General features: G+C 33.4%; 1 protein-coding gene across 7 annotated transcripts in view; it reads right to left on the bottom strand.

Moving 5' to 3' along the window:
* Positions 1 to 26,032, bottom strand: part of NELL2 (neural EGFL like 2) — a 406,822-nt gene that overhangs the window by 202,546 nt on the left and 178,244 nt on the right. For all 7 annotated transcript variants that reach the window (XM_016923593.3, XM_063785724.1, XM_016923590.4 and 4 more), the window contains one exon: positions 3,115 to 3,206. In XM_016923593.3, the coding sequence (XP_016779082.3) occupies positions 3,115 to 3,206 (92 nt within the window). The remainder of the gene's footprint in view (positions 1 to 3,114; positions 3,207 to 26,032) is intronic.

The following is a 26,032-nucleotide window of genomic DNA, read 5'->3' as shown; positions in this document are numbered from 1 at the left end:
CTGAGGACCTCTGCACAGGTCATGGGCTCACTCCCAAAATGACATTAAATCCCAATTGGAAAGTCTTTAGAATAAGCAAGTCTTTAGAATAGGAATCAGCCACACTGATTCCACCACACTGCAGCCATGTCTATAATTTGCCAAACATCTGGGTAATCCTGGAAAATTTTGCTAGTTTTACAACACATTTTGCAAGCCCAGATGACAATTGTGGCAAAGTTACAGTTTGAATTATATCAACAGCTTTTGGAAAAAAACAGTAAATTAAAATTGAGCTTTCAAAACATTTCAGTTTTCTTATAAAGTTTTATTATAAGGAGATTCTCACAGATGATTCTGGTAAGAAATATTGGATGTCTTCCACAAAACTACAGGGAAAATGAGGGCAGGATTCTTGTCTCTTGTAAATTAATGTCTAGCACATTTTCAGGCACATAATTGGCACTTAAAAAATTTCTTGAATAAATGAATAAATCAATGTAAAATCACTGTAGTTCTTGCAGCCAAAAAGATTAAACACTTCCCAAGGAGAAACCAAAATACAAAATACACTTCTGATAATTGAAGTATTCTTGCCTTAGGAGCAAACATTTGTTTTCTATACTGTCAGTCTCCAATGTCCTAAAAACAAGGATCATTAACTATGTTATATTATGCTAACCAATACATAAGTAATTAAATAACTCTTGGAACTTGCAAGCTTCCATTTTAACTACTGCTCAATAGCTTAGATTTGTAGATTCAATTTCTGCAAGGAATGCTTTCATAGAAGAAGTGCACATTTCAATATCTGCCTTTTCCTGGCTCATTTATGTAAAGGACCTTCTCCAAATCATAAGCTCTTGTCAAGAAGCTTGGCAGGAGGCATGTATACAGTGGAGTCAAATGCTAGTCTTCTTTTGGTTTAGTAGTAATATCAGTTCTGGTAATCTGATTTTCTAAACCACAGTGTTTTTCTGTGTTACTATGAAAGTCACAGACCCCTAGGACTGCTAATATTTTCAAAACGACAAAACTGACAATAAAAGAACAAACAGGGACTAGAATTGACAGCCCAGAAAATGGATGCGTGAGAGAGCTGTCAATTCTGCAACATAGTAAATACAGGAGCTAAGGGCCTTGAAGGGAAAAGAAACTGTGGAAGACCTTAAAGTGAAGAATTTAGTACAAAAGCTTATGATGATCTGATAGAACTGTGCTGTCCAATCAGTAGTCATTAGGTACATGTGGCTCTTTTACACTGTAATTGCAAAGTATGCAAGAGAGTTTGAAGACTTGGTGTAACAAAAGGATGTACAATATTTTATTAATAAATTTAATATTGATTACATGTTGAAATGATGATATTTTGGATATATCGGGGAAAACAGAAAAAAACTAGTCCAATAAAAATTATGTTTGTGGCTTGCATCATATTTCTATTGGATGGTGCAGCATTAGAAGGTAGAAAATGGTGCCTTTTGTTTGAGCAAATAAAAGGTAACATTCACTCATTTATCTAAAATTTATGAGCACCTGCTGTGTTGCCTCTATAAAGACTTCTAACTGAACCTATTTAAAATCAAATAATCTTATATAATAGCAAATTTAAAATCCAATAGGCAATTATACCAGTACATTTCTAAACCACAATTATCAGTATTATGAGACACATTCTGGTAAAATGAATAGGATACACACACACACACACACACACACAGAGAGACAGAAAGAGAGAGAGAGAAAGAGAAGTGGAGAAACTTTAAATGCCCTCAAGATTTTTAAATTTAGAACCAAAATTTTAATGTTAGAGATTACTATTAGAAGCCAGCTGGCAGAAGTTTTCTTCCCTCCTTGAAGTAACTTCTCTGAGTCTCTTTTCTCATTTTGGAGTTACTAGATCTCACTCTGTCTTCCAATTCTTTTATCTATTGTGAGACTTACTCCACTTAAAACGGCATTGGTGTAGGGATGCTGATAAAGGAAAATCCATCATCTTGAAATACAGGTTGAGGAATTCATTTTAATGTTCCTGTGCCTCTATTCTCTAAGATGAGAACCTACATCATTGGAAAGCTGATTTAAAACTAAAAGAAGAAGAGAGGATACTTTATAATGGGCATGAAGAAATCACAGCTTTCATGTTCTAGAAATCAAATCTGTCACAGTCTTGCCTCTTTGCATCTCCTCCTTGCTTATCTCAAAGGATTTCCAAATTAAGATGCATAAACTGGATAGCTTCTTTCAGATTCAATTTGTCTTGGCAAAATTCTTAGGATTTTCCTTTCCCTCACTCTTAGCAATCATAGTTTATTGGTGGTGCCAGCAGCATAAATCACTATCTTAATTTTCTACATAATTTATACATACTAAATCATTTCCCAAACCATGTATAGGAGGTATTTAAAGAGGAAAATTAACTATCAAATAAAAATGAAACCCTAAAGCAGAAATTTTATATATAGACAGTTTCCTTCATATAGAATAAGGATTTTAATGTAACATTAGGGTCAAGAAATATCAGATTATAATTTACAAAAGACAAACATGAAAAGTGTTGTGAAACATATTTAGTTTTTCAATTAGTAGGTCGAGGGGCAAAAATTCAAATGAATCACATTTGCTTCAGAAACTTTGGCAAGTAAATTTGTAAGGAATTTCCCTTTAACTAATTTAAAACACTCCTTCTAAAGGGAATTAGATAAATATCAGTCTCAACTCCATCCAACAATTAATTTTAGTTAGGTAATTTTTTGTTTTGTTTTTAATTGAACTGAGCAATACTTCTCACATGGTACAAAATCATGAGTGACAAAAAGCTAAGTCTAACTTCACCTACATTTTCCTCCCAAGAGCAAATAAGGAGCTTATTTGAATTTGGAAAACATACGACAACTTCACAAAGCTTTAATTTGACAAAATAGCATTTTCATTTCTTGGAAAAATTATTTTTCAACCACTAATTTACATGCTTAAAGATGAGAATTTCTTTACATTCAAACGATAATTAATATTGTGAATTTTCTCTTTGCATTAGAATTTCAAAAATGTATTTCAAGGTTGAGCTTGTAAAGAAACTTTTATCTTGTTTATAAATAGAAACAATTTTGAAAGACCCACGAATAGTCTTCTTACCTTGCACTCATAGAGAACACATACTCCAGAAGAGGAATAGACTGTATTTCTTTCTCCTTCAAAGTAGGTTCGTCCTTGAAATTGGCATATCGCTTTGGAGTAAAAAATACATATATATTTATTTTATTGGGAAAAATAGCTTAGAAGGGATCAGATCATCTTGTAACACCATTCCACATGTTATACACCTTTTTTCAACATGTTTGACTAACCAGAAAGCTCAATTCAATCTACTGCAAGGCACATGTAAACTTAAATTAGTGTCATGCAAATTAAGTTGAGAGAGTAAAATAAGATATAAAAAAGATAAAGGGCAATGACATGTCTGAATTAGACTCTGAAAAAGTAGTGCCAAAAAGCAGACTTACAGCCAATTACTTGCCTAATAGATGATGTCCCACTTAGGGCATATTAAGTAGTCACTTAGGGCGGCAATAAATCAGGGGTAATATGAGACTCAGGGAACAATATGAGAAAAGTTTTTGTTTTATATACCATTACAGAATTTTAAAATAGAACATTATAATAGAAAGAAGGTATATTCATTTCAGCACATCCATGTAAGTTTTAAGTTTTATGGTTTAGTGTCATTTTATTTATAAGTATGTATGGGTTAGGGCACCCCATCTAGGATGCTGAGAGGTCTGAATCTGAACCTGCCTTGCTTCCATCACAATTAAGTGAAATTTTAAAATGTAACCTTAGATTCCATGGGAAAAATATGTTTTTAATCCATAAAAATGCACAGAGTATCAAATAATCTTTTTCTAAAACCTGCAACATATTTACAATTCACACAAACATTTAGCCAACAGAAATCATTTCCTTGTTTTGAAGTATTTCACACTACCTACATTGACTCATCACCTAAGATGAAACAGATTTACCCTAAAGCTAATGATGCCTAATTTTCAGCGTCCTTCTCTGGCTTAGGCTCCTTGTAAGATGCTGAACTAAGTTCTCCTTTCATAATTTTGTATTGTTTATCTTTGAAAGGGCACCCAATATTGTAGATGCTTCAGGTCCCCATAACATCTAGATCTACCCCAAGATAATTATTTCAAAGACCAGTGGAGGTGATCAACTGATACAGACTCTGGCAATTTGTTCCCCACATTTACTAAATCCAATTTTTTATTTTAACTATACAAATTATATAAAGTGAATGGGTATATTTTCTTTTGATTCCACTGTGTGAATTATGAGAAATTGTTTCACTCTTTGGAATTTATATATCCCTATTACCTTTAAAAGTATCAACTTGCCAATAATAAAGAAGGAAGAAAGTAGACATATTTTTATTTTTAAATTTTATTATTTATTTTTTTCTTTTAGAGACAGGGTCTTGCTGTGTTGCCCACGATGGTCTCAAACTCCTGTCCTTAAGTGGTCCTTCTGCCTAAGCCTCCCAAAGTGCTGGGGTTATAGGCATGAGCCACCATGCCTGGTCTATTCTCTTAATAATATCAATATATTGTTGTACAAATATTCATTCCCAAAGTATAACCTGACTCTCGCTTTCCTTGAAAAACTATTTTAAAGTTGCACATTTAAATAATGTCAAATAAATAAATTAATTAAATAATGGAAACCATGCACGTTTTTAAAAATGTCATCCTCCAACTGATCTCCTTACACAGCATTTATTAACAAATTTGACTACATAATGCATATCTCCTAGCCAATTGATTTTGAACTTTTTAGAGCTTGCTAGCAAAGAATAAAATTTACTTGCACTAATCATATGACTTAAAGTCTGGCTAAAATATGCTCACTCGTGAATATTCAAAATGAAACTATGGATTTGTCAGTTGCATACTATCTATCATATTATGAATTAAAATGGTATGTGCATTTACTTAATAAACATGATCAATTGCAAAATTTATCTCTCTGACATCTAATTTTTAGGATTTTTTGTTTTTATGAAACTCAGTAACCTCAACATACCAAGACCTAGCATATTGCATGTTTAATTATACTTAATAAGTACTATATTTTATAAGATAATGAGAATAAACAAAACCTTTCTTACATCTATTCAGTACCTGCCATTCAAAAGTTTCTAAGCCTATTATATTATACGACTTGATAACTGCAGCCTATTCAAGTCCAAGCGTATGTGGAAGAAAAACAATGGTGCTCTAAATCTTACACAGAGGGGAAAGGAAACATTGTAAAAAAAACACAAGGGTAAATTCTCCTTATTCAAAGTCTTTTGACAATTTAATATTCATGTAGAGCAGATGGGCCTTCTGTTTGAAACTCTTAATTCAAAAGACTCAAATAGGCAACTTGTGGGACAATAGGGCACCAAATGGAGCTTGGCAGGGAGGGAAAAAGCACAAAAACGAATGAGGTCACAATTGCTTAATTCTCTTTCAAGCAATGAGCACAAGCAGGATGAAGTTGGCTTAGAGAGAAACCAAAGTGAGTGATTTTTATCTCATTTCTTTTTTGATCAGTTGCTGTAATTCTCCATAAGTCTAATGTTGACATGGAATATTCAGTAATACTAGTAGGATATTTCTTCCCTAGACTCTTTAGAGGAGAAATGTGAAGAAATTCAAAAAAGATATAATGATTCCTAAAAACACTGCAAGGAATCATAAAAATGCCATTAGAATGGCTCTAGGAGTTTTCTAAGAGAAGACTGAGAGAGTAACAGTCATGTTAACCTATTCATACATTTAACAAATATGTACTGAGCTCCTATTACATGTTAGATATTCTCCTAGGTACTGGAATTCAAAGACGAATTTAATGTGCTTCATGCCTCAATATTTAGTAGGGCAGACAGACTCATACACAACTAACTCTAAGAGAAGTCAAACTGAAATTCTATGATTAAATAATCCATAAGTTATATGGAAACTCAGGAGACCGAACGAACTTCTAAGAAGGGACAGCTGGATTAAGATTAAGAAAATAAACAAGGGCTGGTTAAGGATCCAGACTGTGGTAAAAGCAAGGGATCATCATTACCCTAAGGCTAAGGAACAAGGGAAGAAAATGGTTTTACTAGAGTCCAGTGTAAGCCAGAATTATGGAGGAGAGGCTGCCTTGTAAAAGCTGTAATCATGAGAGCACAGCTACTGCCAGAGACATAGCTTGGTGCAGGAAAGAAACATAGCCAACCTTCTCTCCTCCTCCTGCCTTCCAGTTTCCTGCCAGTGTCTCCCATTGGTTAACGCTACTTGAAACTAGCTGGCAAGGAGACCAGAGTGATGCAGGCTGCAGAAGTCAGGCTCCTGGGGGACAGAGGACAAAGAATGGAAATGGGAGTGTGGGGTGCCCAGGAACAATAACAAGAACAAATGTCTATTACGTTAATTCACTATAAGCCATTAAGAGGTCTAGTTCACCAGGATAGCTTGCTCAGAAGGGCATGAGAGAGCGGAACACAGAAACAAAAGATTTGAAAGAGAAAACTGATATTTTTAAAATGTTGTCCCTCCTTGAGATTATCAAAATGAGGTTTATAGGCAGCCAGAGGGTAAAATGAGGGAACTGAGCTCTGGGAAAATCAAGTGTGTAAACAGAGGAGGGAAAGCAGATCGGGCCTATGCCCTAATTTTAACCAAGGCGAACCCATGCAGGTATCAGGTGCAAATTCTGAGAGATAACAATAATCGCTGGCTACCACAATGGCTACAGGACCGTCCCTGGAATTCTCTAACTGAAAAGTATCTGCCTTCTAACCTCTCCCCAGTAGAGTACAAAGTAAGAAAATTCACTTCCTCAATAAAACAATAAAGGAATAATCATTTTTACTATATTTGTTGCTCCTTTTAACCATGTTAATTGCATGCACATGTTTATAGCCAGAGGCTTCATTTCTTCCCTAGTTTTGTTGTGTGGCTTGTGTATATGTGAGTGAGTGTGTATACCACATTAAGTTCTTTATGATGTAACTTTGGATTTCTACACCTCCAATCACTTACTAGCTTAAAGCAGAACTGTTTCAATTAGGCCATATTTTCAAAAGTCTATGCTGAGTGATTGATTGAATATATTATGTATATATACTTTAAGATATAAAACTTCTAGGGAGATGTACTTAATTTATTCATACAGGCTTATCAGTTTGTAGACTAAGAATGCTATACCATTTTGAAATCATATTAACCCATAGAACCACAGCTACTTGTTAGTTATTAATATTAAACAATGTGAAATGCATATTTACTCGACTCTAGTAGGTGCTGCTGTTGGCATAACTCCAGGCAGTGCATTCACATCATGGTCTGTGTGATTTAGGTCACCCAGAGCTTTCCTACGCACAGTCTATTCAGTTATAAGTGGAGACATTAACAACAACTTGGAGAAATTCAATAGGACAATATAACACTTGATGTATACGTTCTACCAAGGCTATCTTAAATATTACAAATTGGATAGTCACTAGCATCATAATTATGACAGAATCCAAAAAAATCAATTAATAAAAATTATTTTCACTTCATTTTCCCCCATTTTAAGAACATAAAAACGATTAACAGCAAATAGGAGCCAAGAGATGCTACAGACAAATTTAGAAGTCATCAGTTGTTAAAAAGTGAAAGGTAATTTATAACACAGATTGAGAAATGGATAAGTGAAAGAAGCCAGTAAAACTCTGAAAATTCTAAGTTACACATTAAAATCTTGATTTACTGGTCATTAATGCAGAGATGGCAACTGCAGTTTTCCTCTAATGAGATTTTAATGAACTTTAGCAAACCCTTGTAGAAAGAATCATCTAAACCTATCTAAAAACATTTCAGAATATATAAGCAAATGGGCATCATATTTTACTTTTAAACATTTCCTCACTACATACCTAGCTTTTTCCTCTTATTACCTGATTTAAAATTCATGCATCTACTTTAAACTTCCCAGTTGGTACCAATACCTTTAAAAATGATTCCTTACAAAATTAAAAGTTATAAATACCAAAAAGAAAGCCAGTGTAATTCACTTAAGTGAGTCATGGGACTTACAGTTTCTTTAAAATTCTTTTTCAAAACACCAAATATCAGTGATCTTTGGATTGATAGTCTGTTAAGGACAGAGTTTTATATAGTAGTAGCTTTCCAATGGTATTGTTTGAAATTTTGATTCCCTTTGGGAGACTTCTCAAAAATGTATAATAGCAGTTACTTCATTCTGAGCCAATATTTTGTTAGTGATATACAAATCAAAGCTGTTGGATGAGAAAAAAACTCATTAACTATAATTATGTATATTTGTATTCTTATTATACATTTTTTAAAAGAATGTACAATAAATGCATTCATGAGGCAGGCTAAGATTCTGCAAAGTCAAACAAAAAATTTTAAAAGTGTTTTAATATTCTTAAAAAGCTCCAATCAGCTATGCTGCATTTATCCCGCCTACAATCTTTTTTTGTTATCTGGACTCACTTGGAGTCAATTCTTAACAATATGGTCATAATAAAAGTATTGAGCACTAACTGATACAAATTAATCTCTCTCTCTTCTCTATAATGCTTAAATCTCTATTATAGCACTGAACACATTTTCCTTTTCTCTAGTGAGTTGTACACTTTTTCATCTTTCTTATCTCAGGACAGAGTGTCTTACTTGTCTTTGGATTTTATTCAGCACCCAGCATGGGCCCTGCATAATATACGCTCAAGGTTTGTTAAATTTTTTGGTAAATTCTCTTTCAGCTTCCTGTTTGATAAAGAAATCTAAAAATAAGTGAACTGAACCTCTCTAAACCTCATTTTTCCCTTTACATTTGGTCTCACCTGTGGAGTTTGCATCTTATAAAAAAGATTCTATAGCCTGTGTCTTACAGAAGGAGTCTGCCCTTTCTGTAAAAGGACTTACTTTCAACTCGAGCACATTTGAAACATCTGAAATGGGAGCAGTAAGAAAGTAGCTGGTTACTGTCATAGCAGTAACTTACTAACATGAATAATGCAAATTAGCATGCTCAAAGAAAGTCTGCTCGGACAATGTAATGACAAAACTTTCTTCTTTCCCTATATAAAACCAGTTTTTGTGAGTCAATGCTATTTAAAATGATCAGAAGTTCAGAGTGCTTAAATAATTCACAAATTCATGAATTAGACATGATCCTGCCCCTTAGCTAAATCTCATTAATTGTTTGGGAATTTAGTTGTTTGCCAAACTAATATTAGAGTTTAAGAAGTGAGATCTTGATAGTAGTTATGCAACCTCCCTTTTCTGTTTTATATACATCATGTCCTTGGGCTTCTAAAGGACCAAAGTGTGCTTCCCATAGGGGGCCTTAATTTAGGTCAGTAGCTTATTCTTCCAAAAAGAGAACAGGCCCTGAAATACTGTAAATTTAGCAGTAGTGAGGGGTTAGGAGGCAAAGGAGGATAAAAGTACCTCCCAGAATAGAACAAGAGCAAAAATTCAAGCACCCTGTCCAGATCAGCCTTTAGGTTAGAGAATGTATATGCTGAGGAAACAAAAATTGAATGTTTAGAAGTTAATAGCAAAAAAGCACACGCTATTGCTGTAAGCAGAGATTCAGCATTTTTGACTCTAACTTTACCAATTTAAATGGCAATCTAAAAATATTCTGAAATTCTTTTAATTTAGCTGCTTTTCTGTCACTAGTCTTGTTCTTGATCCTGGCTCATATACCATATAACAGTCTATTAAAACAACAATATAATCAATTCATTTAGTCCTCTGACAATATGAAAAATAAATTGAATGACTGGAGGTAAAGATTTGAGAAAAATACAGTATTTGTGTCAATACTTAAATACTATTAAAGTGACAAACATGGACAAACATGAAGAAAGGTTTCATTACCACTAGACAAAGAAATATAATGTATAATATAGTAAGGGAAAGTTTACATATTGTCACTTTCAAAGTTAGAACTAGAATCCATATGACAGTCCTTATGTGCATCTTTTCTTACCACCAACCCAGTGAATTTGGTCAATGCAGGAACATCTTGTCTTTGGTTTAACTTTGTGTAACTTTTTTTTTTCAAAATGCCCAGCACCATTTAGACACATGTTGTTTTGATGTTATAGTGACGAAGATACTGAACACAAAATGCTGTGAGAACTGCAAAGCATGATTCTTTTCATTATAAACCAAATATTAGTGCTCAACTAAGAGATTACAAGTAAAAAAACATTGAAAAAGTGATTTTGCTCTTTTATAACAGTTTCTGGTGTGCAGGTAAAACAAAAGAGGTAACTATTGAGGGGCAGCTCTATTAGGAGGAAATTTTTCAATGCAGTTTCATGACAGCTATATTAATAACTCCATTATGCAAAGAATGTGGGCCAAGATAAGAGAAAAAGCACACGGTTAAAGGGAGCAAGCTCTGTGTAGAGTAAGACAAGCGGAAGGAATGGCACAAAGAGGAGGGAAGAGAGAGCAGAGGAAGCAACTGAGGACAGAAAAATTTGATAGCATACTGGAGATGGAACAGGAGAAGGAACAGGAGAAAGCAACAAAATGATAAACAGGAGAACCAAAACAATTTCATAAAGACATGGGGCAAGAATGGTAACACCTGGTGAAAATAAGAAACTTTTTTTTTTTGCGACAGGGTCTCACTTTGTTGCCCAGGTTGGAGTGCTGTGGCACGATGAACTGCAACCTCAACCTCCCGGGCTCAAGTGATCCACCTCAGCCTCCTGAGTAGTTGGGACTACAGGCATGCGCCAAAATGCCCCACTAATTTTTTAATTTGTTGTAGAGACAGGGTCTCACTCTGTTGCCCAGGCTTGTTTTGAAGTCCTGACCTCAAGTCATCCTTCAACCTTGACCTCCCAAAGTGCTGGGATTATAGGTGTGAGCCACCACACCCGACCTAAGAAACATTTATTGACACTGAAACACTGTAATAGAAAGTCATCTTCCCTGCCTTCAAGGAGCATTCAGCCTAATGTGGGAAATGATGGGCACATGCACAGGTAACTAAATATAACTCAGAGAAGAATACAGTCTTACAAGGGTGGAAATGGAAATGCTTCACACAGAGGAGTGTTTGAAAATAAGCACTGAGGGTGAAATGATTTAGCATGATTTAAATCAGGAAAAGAGTACTCATAATACATTCAAAAATAGAGTAATAATCACAATAATATACTTTGTCCCAGGATTCCAATGAACATCCAGTCTAGAAACCTATATTACCTGGAAGTGATTTATTATAAGTTGGTTTTACCTATACTCCCAAACCAGTAGGCTGATGGATCTCAACAATAGATGCGTATTAAAATCACCTGAAGAACATTTAAAATTCAATGCCTGGCCAGGCGCAGTGGCTCACACTTGTAATCCCAGCACTTTGGGAGGCCGAGGCGGGCAGATCACAAGTTCAGGAGATCGAGACCATCCTGGCTAACACGGTGAAACCCCGTCTCTACTAAAAATACAAAAAAATTAGCCGGGCATGGTGGTGGGCGCCTGTAGTCCCAGCTACTCGGGAGACTGAGGCAGGAGAATGACATGAACCCGGGAGGCGGAGCTTGCAGTGAGCCGAGATCGCACCACTGCACTCCAGCCTGGGCGACAGAGCAAGACTCCGTCTCAAAAAAAAAAACTCAATGCCCTATTTGCATGCTAGACCAATTAAAAAATTCTGAGGGTAGGACTTGGGTCTTTTAATATTTTAGAGCTGTCCAGGTAGAGCTAAGTTGACAACTATTTCACTATGCAGAGAAAGGGGAAATCGAAGAGAAAAATAAAATTAACATTTGAATAGAGGCAGTCCAGAGATATTCAGTAGAAGCCTTTTTATCCTATGTTATCTGATGGAATTTGGCCTATTGTTTGAAAATAATCAGTTAAACTGAGAAATCATACACGACAATAAATATGTACTTTAAACATTTTAAACACACAAATTCACACTCAATCATGTTTTGATGTTGAACATTTTAGTATGGATTCCTTGATTGTGCTTTATTGTAGACTTGATTATATAAGTAAGCCTTTCAATGTGTTACCTAGAATTTCCAGTATAAGTTTCATTTTGTTTGGGGTTTTTTAAATGTAATAAGATAGATACTTGCTCAGCAGTCTGAAGAGAAATAATTTTAATACCCTGTTTTCATCCACATTTATAGTTGTTTTACTGACACATAATTTCAGGGTACCTTTTTTAAGGGAACTCTTATACACTGTTGGTGAGAATGCAAACTAGTTTAGCCACTATGGAAAGCCGTTTGTAGAGTTTTCAAAGAACTTAAAGTACAACTACCATTCAACCCAGCAATCCCACTACTGGATATATACCCAAGGAAAATAATTCATTCTATCAGAAAGACATGCACCTGAATGTTCACTGCAGCACTATTCACGATAGCAAGGACATGGAATCAACCTAACTGCCAATCAACAAGGAACTGGATAAAGAAAATGTGGTATATATATACACCATGGAATACTATGCAGCCATAAAAAAGAATGAGATCATGCCCTTTGCAAAATTTGGACACAGCTAGAGGCCATCATCCTAGACAACCTAACACGAGATCAGAAAAGCAAAAACCACATGTTCTTACTGATAAGTGGGAGCTAAACACTGAATACATATGGATGTTAAATTAAGAACAATAGTCACTGGGCATCACTAGATGGGGGAGAAAGAGAGCAGGGTGTGGGCTAAAGAACCACCTGTTGGGTACTATGTTTTCTGCCTGGGTGATGGAATCATTGGGACCTCAAGCCTCAGCATCATGCAGTTTATCCATATAACACACCTGCATATGTATGCTTTAATCTATAATAAAAGTTGAAATTTGCAGGATATAAAATCAGTGTACAAAAATCATAAGCATTCTTATACACCAACAAGAACCAAAGTGAGAGCCAAATCAGAATGGCAATCCCATTCACAATTGCCACAAAAAGAATAAAACATCTAAGAATACAGCTACCCAGGAAAGTGAAAGACCTCTACCAAGAGAATTACAAAACACTCCTCAAATAAATCAGAGAAGACACAAAAAAATGGAAAAACAACCCATGCTCACGGACAGGAAGAATCAGTATCATTAAAATGGCTACACAGCCAAAAGCAGTTTACATATTCAGTGGTATTCCTATAAAACTACCAATGACATTCTTCACAGAACTAGAAAAAAAAACCTACTTTAAAATTCATATGGAACCAAAAAAGAGCCTAAATAGACAAGGCAATCCTAAGGGAAAAAAAAAAAAAAAAAAAAAAAGGCTGGAGGCATCACAATACCCAACTTCAAACTATACTACAAGTGTACCAAAACCAAAACAGCATGGTACTGGTATAAAAACAGGACATAGACCAATGGAACAGAATACAGAGCCCAGAAATAAGGCTGCACATCTGCGACTATCTGATCTTCAACAAAGCTGACCAAAAAAACAAGCAATAAGGAAGACTCCCTATTCAATAAATGGTGCTAGGATAACTGGCTAGCCATATGCAGAAAATTGAAGCTGGACCCCTTCCTTACACCATGTACAAAAATCAACTCAAGATGAATTAAAGACTTAAATGCAAAACCCAAAACTATAAAATGGGCAATACCATTCTGGACATAGGAATGGGTGAAGATTTCATGAAAAAGACACCAACAAATTTTTGCAACAAAAGCAAAAATTGACAAGTGGGATCTGACTAAACTTAAGAGTTTCTGCACAGCCAAAGAAACTATAAACAGAGTAAACAGACAACCTACAGAATGAAAGAAAATATTTGCTGGCAAGGTTGCAGAGAAAAGGGAATGAGTATACGCTGTTGGTGGGAGTGTAAATTAGTTCAGCCATTGTGGAAAGCAGTATGGTGATTCCTCAAAAAAACTAAAAGCAGAACTCCCATTCAGCCCAGCAATCCCATTACTGGGTACATACCCAGACAAATATAAATCTTTCTACCATAAAGACACATGCACGTGATTATTCACTGCAGCACTATTCACAATAGCAAAGACATGGAATCAACATAAATGCCCATCAATGACAGACTGGATTAAAAAAATGTGGTACATAAGCACCATGAAACACTATGCAGCCATAAAAACAATATCATGTCTGTTGTGGGAACATGGATGGAACTGGAGGCTCTTATCCTTAGCAAACTAACGCAGGAACAGAAAACCAAATACCACATGTTTTCACTTATAAGTGGGAACTAAATGATAAGAACTTATGAACACAAAGAAGGAAACAGCAGACACTGTGGTCTATTTGATGAGGGAGGGTGGGAGTAGGAAGAGGAGCAGAAAAGATAACTATTGGGTACTGGGTTTAATACCTGGGTGATGAAATACTATGTACAACAAACCCCAGTGACATATGTTTACCTATGTAACAAATCTTCACATGTACCCCCAAACCTAAGAAAAAGTTTTTTAACATTCCATTATGCATAACAATAAATACACTGAGAAATATTATTAAAACTTTTACTTACTGAAAATTATTACTGTAAAAAGTAATTGACAAGAGAGTCCTTCAATAAATAATTTAAAAAAATAAAAGTAGATACACACACATAAAACACAGTTATAAACTAAGAAAGTTAAAATAAAATTTCCAAAGGAGAAAAATACATTTACTGAAGAAAGAGTTGGAAACATATTTTACTGAATGAATACAAATCATCAGGAACTCCGCTAGATGTATTTCTTTAAGTTTTGTTATTCCTTCAAACGACCTCATGAGGTGAGAAATATTATCTATCTATCTTTGTGTTACATATTTTAACTGAAACCCAAAAAAGTTTGTGTTGCCTAAAGTGGGTGATGCAATGGGTTTCGCTTTCTAGTCCAGTCAAATCTCCATATCTCTAGTTAATTAACCCTCAGAACCATGGGTTAGAATTTGGACTCATTCAACTTTATTTCATTCTAAACCTTAAAATACAATGATTTGCCAATGCTTTTCTAACTAAACATAAAGGTAGAGTTTAGATGTGTTATACTTAAACTTGAATATAATCAAGAAAATTTTGATTGCAATTGCTTTCAAATGCTTGCATTTTATGTTAAAGACTTCCCGTGTTTAAAATAAATTTAACTTTAAAATGAGAAAAACAGTACTTTTTTAGTAATTTTAGTTTATCAACTTTTTCAAAATCATTCAACTTAATTTGTATAAAACAAATTTTATTTCATTTCATATTTGTATTTAGTTGATTTATATATTAGTATATATTTATAGCAGTTAAGTAATATTACAATTATTATATAAATACAACTTACATGAACAGGGTTGAAAACATTAAGTGTACAGGCTTAGCCTCAAACTCAGTTGATTTCTTTTAATTTTTAACAGAGCCAATGTAAACTGTCAATGAATGTTTGTCAAATCACCTGGAGATCTTATTTAAATGTGTATGTTGAGCAGTACATCTAGATTGAGACATGAAATTCTGCATATGTAACCAGGTCTCAAGGGATACTAATGCTGCTGGTTCAATGATCACACTTAGAGTAGCAAGATTATAGATCAGTAATTATCAACTGGACTTGCACATAAAAATTGCACATAGGGAAATTGTTGAAAATATCTGTGTGGAATCCAAACAAACTAAATCAAAATCTCTAGGAAAGGGACCTAGGCAATCAGTATCTTTCAAGAGAATCCAGATGATTCTAATGTCTGAGCAGTGTTAAGGATTACTGGTGTAGACTCATCCAACTAGTCAATTTAGGGAGTTTTTACTATAAATCTCAATCCTAGATAACCCCACTCAGTAATGCACAGGTTGCTATAAGAATCAGACCAAAATTATTCCAGATGCTTCTTAAATTTTAAATAATTTGCTTATGAATATGACTGCAAAAAGAGTAATAAAAGTAACAGAAGTGGAAAAAATGGAGAAGAAGAGGGAGATGGAGAGACAGAATGAGAGAGAAAAGCAGAAAGAGAGAGGAAGAGAGAAAAAGAGAACAAATGAAATTCACATTTACTGTAAGACTAGAGATTGAGCCTTATTAAATACACCTGTACTTGTACCTTGGGACAAAATATTTGTTGAGGTATATCATATTTTATTCTTTTCAGATAATTTTTCTCTTTAGGGGTCAATTAAGTAAAAGTTTTTGAAAGCTATGCTAAACGAAACATCGACATTAAAATGTTAAACACATTATGTTAACTCTGTAAATTAAGAATTAAATTATTGCCAAAATTAACCTTCTCACAATAATAAATAATCAAAAGAAAATTTGGTTACATTACCCCCAAATGCCTCTGGAATTAACTAAGAAGCAAAAAGGGCTTCCCATAATCCTTCATGTCTTCAGTGATGCTATTATATATATTGATGAATTTCCCCTCAGCCACATTTATTGAGAAGAATACTGTGGAAATGTTCTTGTTCATACTCTCACTCACACACACACACACAAAATTATTACTTTAATGGCTATTATATGCCAGTCAGTGTGCTCAGCCTAATAAAAAAAATAAAAAATAAACCCACAGACACTGACCTAAAGAAACAGAGGCATGTGATTACCTGAAAATAAGTCAAAGTGACCATCACAATGCTGCTCAATGAGCTCAGGAAACTGATACATGAACAAAGTTGGAATATCAATAGACAGTAATTTTTTTAAATGACCAAACAGATATTTAGAATATCAATAGACAGTAATTTTTTAAAATCACCACACAGATACTTAGAATGTAAGAATACAATAACTGAATTGAAAAATCCACTAGAGGAGTTCAACAGTAGATTTGATTAAGCAGAAGAATCATCAAACTCGAAGACAGCGTATCTGAAATGCAGTCAGAGGAGCAAAAAGGAAAACAAATAAAAAAGAATAAAGAAAGCCTAAAGGACTTATGGGATAACATCAAGTGAACCAACTTATGCATTTGGGGGTCCAGAAAGAAGAAGATAGAAAAAGGCAGAATGCTTGTTTGAAGAAATAATAGCTGAAAACTTCCCAAATCTGGAAAGGAAATGTACATCTAAATTCAAGAAGCCAAAATAACTTCAGCAAGATTAAATGCAAACAAAGCTACACAAAGACACATTATAATCAAATTTTCAAAAGTCAAAGACAAAGAGCATTTCAAAAGAAGCAAAAGAAAAGTGACTAGTCATGTACAAGGGAACTGCCATCAGACTATCAGCAGAATTATCAATGGAACCATTGCAGGCAGAAGAGAGTACAATGACGTATTTAAAGTGTTGGAAGAAAAATCCACCAACCAAGAATACTATACATAGCCAAACTGTCCTTCAAAAATTAAGAAAAAATAAAGACTTTTCCAGATAACAAAAGCTGATGAAGCTTATCATCACTCAACCTGCCTTACAGAAAATGATAACAGAAGACCTTAAAGTTGAAATGAAAAAAATACCAGACAGCAACACAAAAGTATATAAAAGTACTTTTTAACTGGTAAAGGTAAATATACAGACAAATACAGAATACTATAATACTCCAACAGTGGTGTATATATCACCTTTAATTCTGGTAATATAACTTAAAGATAAAAATATAAAAATGACAACTATAAAAATATGTTAATGGACATGCCACCTAAAAATGGTAATTTGTGACATCAATGATAAATAGTGTAGGGGGAGGGGAGTAAATAGGTTTATGGAAATAAAGTTAAGTTGTTATCAACTTAAAATAGATTGCTATATTTTATGTCAGCCCCATGGTAACAACAACAAAAATTCCTATTGATGATACACAAAAGAAAATAAGAAAAGAATCAAAAGCATGTCACACACACACAAAAATCAAGGAAACACAAAGGAAGACAACAAAAGAGAAAAAGCAGGATAAGAAGCTACAAGACAAACAGAAAACAATAAAATGACAATAGTAAGTCCTACTTGATCAATAATAACTTTAAAAGTAAATGGATTAAACTGTCAAAAGACAGAGAACAGCCGAATGAATTAAAAAACAAAACAAAACAAAACAAAACCAAGAGCCAATTATATGCTGTCTACAAAAGACTTACCTAAGATTTAATGACATAAATGGGCTGAACGTGAAATGTTTGAAACATATATTTCATGCAAATGATAACCAAAAGCAAGAAGCTTTCAGGATTGTTTTTTTTTTTTTTTGAGATGGATTACAGGCATGCACCTGTACTAGGATTACAGGCGTGAACCACCGCACCAGGCCTTTTTGTTTGGTTGTTTATTTGTTCTGTTTTGAGATGGAGTCTTGCTCTGTCTCCTGGGCTGGAGTGCAGTGGCGTGATCTCACCTCACTGCAACCTCTGCCCCCTGGGTTCAATCTATTCTGCCTCAGCCTCCTGAGTAGCTAGGATTACAGGTGCCTGCCCCCACACTAATTTTTGTATTTTTAGTAGAGGCAGGGTTTCACCATGTTGGCCAGGCTATGACACAAAATGTACTTTAAATTCATAACTGTCAAATAAGAGATAAATAAGGAAATTATATAAAGACAAGAGGGTTTATATACCATGAATATATGACAATTATAAATATACCCAACATCAGAGCACCTATGCATACAAAGCAAACACTGATAGACTTGAAGGGAGAAACAGACAGTAACAAAAGAGTAGTGGAATACTTCAATTCCCTACTTTTAATCATGAATAGAAGATCCAAACAAAAAAATCAATAAGGAAACAGAAGACTTGAAAAACACTATAGACTAAATGAATCTAACAGACATATATAGAACATTCCATACAACAGGAGCAGAATATAAATTCTTCTCAAGGACATACAGAACATTCTCCAGGACAGACCATGTTATACTATAAAACAAGTCTTAACAAATTTAAGAAGATGAAATCATACCAGTATCTTTTCCAAACACAATGGAATGAAACTAGGAGTCAGTAGCACCAGGAAAACTAGAAAATTCACAGTTATATGGAAATTAAATAACACACTTGAATAGTTAATTGATCAACTAAAAAATCAAAAAAGAAATTTTAAAATACCTTGAGACAAAGAAAATAAAAACATGACATAATACAACTGATGAAACACAGCAAAAGCAGTAAAAAAGGGAAGTTTATAGGGGTAAATGCCCACATTTAAAAATAGAAAGTTCTCAAAGAACCTAACTAAACACCTCAAGGAACCAGAAAAAGAACAAACTAATTTCAAAGTTAACAGAAGGAAGAAAATAATAAAGATTAGAGCAGAAAGAAAATGAAATAGAGGATAAAAACAAACAATAGAAATAAAACCTACTAACATAAGGGTTGTTTTTTAAAAAGATCAACAACATTGACAAACCTTTGGGTAGACTAACAAGGAAAGCAAAAAAGGGAAGACTCAAGTAAAATCAGAAATACACAGGAAACGTTGCAACCAATACACAGAATAAAAAGATCATAAGAGACTACTCCTAATAATTATAACACCAGTAAATTGGATAATGTAGAAGAAATGGATAAATTTTAGAAACACTACAACCTACTAAGACAGCAGAATCATTAGATAACTGGTAAGGAGATTGCTTCATTAATCAAAAATCTCTCAGCAAAGAAAAGCCCAGGACAAGATGACTTCAGCAGAGAATTCTACCAAACGTTTAAAGAATTAATGCTAATCTTTTTCAAACTCCTCCCAAAACATTGAAGAAAATGGAACACTTCCAAACTTATTTATGAGGCCAATATTACCCTGATATGAAAGCCAGACAAAGCACTGCAGGAAAAGAGTACTACAAGCCAGTATCCCAGAGAAATACACATGCAAAAATCCTCAACAATACTAGCAAACTCAATTCAACAGCGCAGTAGAAGGATTATACACCATGATAAAGTGGTATTTATCCCTGCGGTGTGAGGAGAGCTCAGCATATGAAAACCAACCAATATGATACACCATGTTAAATGAACAAAGGATAACATCACATAATCATTTTAATATAAGAAGAAAAAGCATGTGACAGAATTCAACACCCTTTTATGATTAATAAAACACTCAACAAACAAGAAATAGAAGAAATATACTTCAACATAATAAAAGTCATACATGAAAAGCCCATAGCCAACATTATACTCAACAGTGATAAACTAAGTTTCTCTTTTACAATTAACTACAAAGCAAGTTTGTTCACTTTTAGCACTTTTCTTCAACAAAGTACTAGAACTTCTAGCAAGAGAAATTGGGTAAGAAAAATAAATAAAAGGCATCCAAATTAGAAAGGAAGAAGTAAAATTATCTTTGTTGGCAGATGACATTATCTTACATGAAAAAACCCTGATTCCACAAAAGACCTGTTAAAGCTCTTAAACAAATATAGCAAATTTGTAGGACATGAAATCAACATACGAAAATTGGTTGTGCGCCTAAACTCTAACAAGGAACAATAGGAAAAGGAAATAAAGTAAATAATCTCATTTACAATAGCATCAATAATAATAAAATACTTAGAAATAAACATAACCAATGAGGCAAAAGACTTGTACACTAAAAACTATGAAACTGCTGAAAGAAATTTAAAAAGACATTAAAACATGAAAAGACAGCTTGTGCTTACGGGTTGGAAGACATTGTTAAAATATTTGTACTATCCAAAACAATCTACAGATTTAATGCAATCCCTATCAAAATCCCAATGTTACATTTTAGAGAAACAGTCAAAACAATGCTAAAATTCATATGGAGCCATAAAGGACCCTAAATAGCTGAAAAAATCTTGAGAAATAACAAAGCTGGAGGCCTCACACTTCCTGACTTTCAAACACATTACAAAGCTACAGTACATAAAACAGTATGGTTTTTGGCATTAAACACAGATAATGAAACAGAATAGAGAGCACAGAAATAAACTCACTTACATACAGGCAAATCTCCAACAAGAATACTAAGAATACACAATGGGGAAAAGATAGTCTCTTCAACAAGCTGTGTTGGGAAAACAATATCAAATGCAGAAGAATGAAATTAGACCTCTATCTTACACCATGCACAAAAATCAACTCAAAATGCATTAAAGACTTGAACGTAAGTCCTGAAGCTAAGAAACTCCTATATGAACTAATAGAAAAAAATTTCATAATATTGGTCTTGGCAATAATTTTCTGGATATGATGCCAAAGCTCAGGCAACAAAAGCAAAAATAGAGAAATGGGACTACAACAAACTAACGAACTTCTGTACAGTAGAGGAAACACTCAACAGAATGAAAGGCAGCCTATGGAATGCGAGAAAATATGCAAATTGTATCAGACAAGGAGTCACTATTCAAGATACATAATGAATTTCCACAGCTCAATAGCAGAAAAACAAATAACCCAATTAAAAACTGGGCAAAGGATTTGAATAGGCATTTCTCCAAAAAAGAGATATAAATGGCCAATAGGTATATGAATAGATCCTTAACATCACTAATTATCAGAAAAATGCAAATCAAAACTGCAATGCAACATCACCTCACATCTGCTAGGATTGTCATTACCAAAAACAAACAAATATAAACAAAAACAGAAAATAACAAGTGTTGGCAAGGATGTGGAGAAACTGGAAACTGTTGCTGGGAATGTAAATGTGCAGACTCTACAGAAAACAGTATAGAGGTTCCTCAAAAAATTGAAAATAAAACTACCATATGCTCCAGTTATCCCACTTGTGTGTATTTTTCCATCATAATTGAAATAAGAATCTCAAAGAGATTTTTGTGCTCCCATGTTCACTGCAGCATCATTTGCAATAGCCAAGAGGTGGAAACAACCTAAGTGTCCACTGATGGATGAATAAATAAAGAAAATATAGTATATACATACAATGGAATATTATTTAGCCTTTAAAATGAAGGAAATCATGTCATATGCTACAACATGGATGAATCTTGAGAACATTATGCTAAGTGAAATAAGTCAGTAACAACAGGAGAAATACTGCATGAACCCAATTAACATGAGGTATGCAAAGGGGTCAAAATCATCCAAGCAGAAAACAGAGTGATGGTTTTCAGGAGCTAGGAGGAGAAGAAAATAAGGAGTTTCTATTCAATGGTTATAGAGTTTCAGTCATGAAAGATGAGAAAGTCCTAGATGTCTGCTGTACATCAATGTGCATACAGTTAACAATACTGTATTGTACACTTATATTAAGAGGGCAGATTTCATGTTATGTGTTTTTTATCCAAAAATAAAAAAGAAAGAAAGGCAAGCAAGGAAGTAGGGAAGGAAGAAGGAAGGAAGGAAAGAAGGAATGAAATGAATGAATTATAGTATGGAATGTTCTAGCATCTACTGCCACTGATTTCTAGTTTAATTGTATTGTGGTCATACAGCATACTCTGTATAATTTCAGTTCTTTGAAATTTGTTGAAATGAGCTTTATGGCACAGCATAAAATCAGTATTTATAAATATTCCATGGGTGCTTAAAGGCTTATGTAAGCTGCACAGTAGGGTATAATGGCCTAAATATGTTTATTAGGTTTGGACATTTAATCACATTCAAGTGCTCCGTTTGCCTAATAATTATTTTGTGTGCTCATAGTCTACCAATTACTACAACTTTACTCTATGTATTTGTCTATTGTTCCTTGTAATTCTGTAAATTTTCTTAAATCTATTTTGAGGCTATATTATTAGGTAAATGCTAGTTCATATTGCTAGGTCCTCCTAGTAATTTTAAATTTTATAATTATTAAGTAATTCTAGTAATGCCTTTTTTGTCTTAAAATCTACTTTGATTTTTCAGGGAAAAATACCTTTCTTTTGCATGGTCTATATTTTACTGCTCTTTCACTTTTAACCTTTCTGTATTATTATATTTTAAATGGGTATCTTTTAAACAGTTTAGAGCTGAGTTTCATTAATTCAGTTTCAAAATAAATATTTTGAATGTTTAGTCTATGTATAGTCTATGTATATTTAACAACAAATATATTCAATTTTTAAATCAACTGTCTTATTCTGTGCTTTCTCTTTTTCTGCCTATGCTGTTTATTTTTGTCCCCCCTGCTTTTACTTATTTTGAATTAATCATTTTTTTGCTCATTCAATTTTCCCCTATACTCAGTAGTTTAGAAATTTAACACTCTTTTCTTAAATAATAAAAAATTAAGTTTAGTCAATAACTTTAGGGTCCTTTGGGATAATAGAAGCGTCTTAAAATATTTTAACATATTTATTCTCCCTACTATAATGTTATTGTTGTATTTTTAAATTTCTATACATTTTCTAAATTCTGTAAGATTATGAGGATAATGGTAATTATATCTTATTCTATCACTACTCATTTAGGTTTACTCACTATTTATAACTAATTTTTTCAGCTTTTTACTTTTTAGAAATATTTTTCTTTATTTCATTCTTGAAGGATATTCTTATTAAGCATAGATTTCAAGCTCAGAAGCCATTTTCCTTCCATATATTGAGGAAGGGATGGAACTACTCCCTTCTGGTTTCGACTGTTGAAAAGTTAGTATGATTAGTCTATTCATTATTCCTTTGAAGTTAATATTGCCTTTGGCTCCTATTTAGACTTTTTTGTCTTCAATTTTTCTGAATGTTCACTTTACCGTGTCTAGATCTCATGTCTTCCTATTCCTGGAAGATATACTGATTTATCTTACTTAATGAGCACACTTGTATTATATTAACTGTTGGTTAATTCTAATTTGATATTTTTGCAGTCTGTTTCTGTTGTCTGTTGTTTCTGCCAGTTTTCATCCTACAGTTTTGTTTCCTTGGATGCCTAGTAGTAGTAAAAAGAAACCATATTTCTAAAAGTAACTTGAGGTCTAGGATAAAGATAGATTTCTCCAGGAAGAATGTTTATTATCCTTCACCAAAGGCATAATACATAAATGTAAATGAAATCCAAGGCTTGAGTCTCCCTGAAAAACCAAGATAACTGCAGCCTAGGCTTTATATCCATGCAACATCTTGTTTACTCCTAACTTGCCCTTATCATGAAGGTATCTGGTTTTGGAATTCCAGCTTATTGTGATGAGGGTCTGTTGAATGCTTCCTCCTACTATAGGTTCTTCGCTTTTGTTTCTGTCACCTTTGCCCCATAAATTTATCAAAAGAAAAGCTGAAATTTTCAAGGAAGAAGAAAGACCCTCATAGCAAAAGCAGTTCCACTGATTTTTTTCACTGTATTCTATTTTCTAGGTTTCTCTTTGGTTTTGGTCTGAGAATCCCTTGCTATTATTTTTATCATTTAAATGATTTTAAGAATTTTAAAAAATATTTTTATCCTCCTTTGTTAGTTGCTTTCAGAAGAATGTGGTTCAAATAACTTAGCTTTTATGCAAAATAAGAAATTCCATTCTTAATTTTCATCTTTTTAATTAATTGAAAATAGAAGACTATAACACTTTATTGGTGAAAACTAAGAGACTCAAAGTTCAGGTTAATAAGTAATAAAAATGTAAGTCAATTAAAATTAAAAACAAGCAGTTAATTCTTTATTTTTTTTAAAAAAAGCATTGGGTAACTCTGTTAAAGAGTTGCTAAAACAAAAATATTCTAGAGCCCTGCCAAGGCCCTGCTACACAGAAACTGCAAGGCAAAGACTAAGATTCTAGCATTCTAAAGGGCAAAGTAGACACTAACAGTAGACTAAATAGTCGTCAATATAAAATATATGTATAATTGACCTTGCTTAATCAAAAAAAAAAAAGACAGAAGTCATGAGTAAACATCAGAATTGTACATACGTGCTTTCTTAACGAAGCCAGGCTTTGCTAACATGTGGCTCTGAAAAATTCAACAATATACTGAACGAAACCAGAAAAGAAGTTATCCCCAAATGTTTACTATTGGAAATCAATTCAACTAGTTGTAACTATGTAAATTAAACTTTAAATTCAATAATTATACTGTTAATATTTTACAAAGAATATTTGAAAATAATTTTATATAAGAATTATAGAATCAGTAAAGGTCTGACCTACATTTAGTCTCCCTCATGAAGTTAAAAGACAAATTATACATAGTGTAATACTGCCTTCAAACCTATATATGCAAGCATAAATTTAATTTTTATTAAAAATAATAGAAAATTTCCTAATTTATTTTATAAATGTATGCATTTATGTGACTATCACAATGTAAATATTCTCATATTTGTTTACTCATTGATCTGATTTACCATCCTGATTTATTTTCAGTGCTGTAGTTACATAAAAATATTATTTTTAGATATTGAAATTTTATCAAAATATTGATAGGTAATATTTCTCTATTTTGTAAAAATTATGTAAAAATTCAAAATAAATACCACATACTATATTAAAATTGGTACTTTTCTAATATTCAGAGTGAAGTTGCTCAGATTAAGATAAAGTATGTTTAATTTTCGAGTATTTTATTTTGCTATAAGTCCCTCATGACTAGCTGCTAAATAACCATTTTCTTGGTCATGCATAATTGATCAGAATAAAGCAGTATTGCCATTGTATTCATTGGGACAAACAGTCTCAACATGCACACATTTAGTTCACAATCAATAATTTTTTTATAATAAACAAAAAACTTGTTTGTTCTTAGTTGATAAAATTATGCCTCTTTAATAGGCAGATTTCTCATTTGTTTGTCTGCTCCTCCCAAATTCCTTTCTCATTTTTCATGCAACAAATCTCTAAGAATATTATTAGTGTTATTTTAATTCGAAATCATTTCTTTTTCTGTAATTGGTTTTTGCCACATACTTCTTATTGCTCTGTAATAATCCCCCCATGGTAAATACATAAGTCCAGCTCTCAGAGTATTGTTACATGGCCACACAACAATTGTGATCAACCTGCATCATTAAATGAGTATTGGCCCACAGAGAATCATTCTTCCACTTTCTATTGGTCATTATACGTGGGTTTTGCTCTTCATTAATTCCATATTGTCATTTAATTATTAAACTAAGTCTTCCTCTCCATTCTGCATACCTTCCCCTGGTATCCAACCAAGAGAGAATTCTTGTTCTTAAGGCCCTCATGATCTAATTAAAACCCAGATAAAATGAGAACTAAAGGGCAAACG

The sequence above is a fragment of the Pan troglodytes genome, chromosome 10 (assembly GCF_028858775.2).
Source record: "Pan troglodytes isolate AG18354 chromosome 10, NHGRI_mPanTro3-v2.0_pri, whole genome shotgun sequence".
Classification (NCBI taxonomy): domain Eukaryota; kingdom Metazoa; phylum Chordata; class Mammalia; order Primates; family Hominidae; genus Pan; species Pan troglodytes.
Note: the sequence above shows the minus strand (reverse complement) of the source record. Positions and strands in the feature narration are given on the sequence as shown.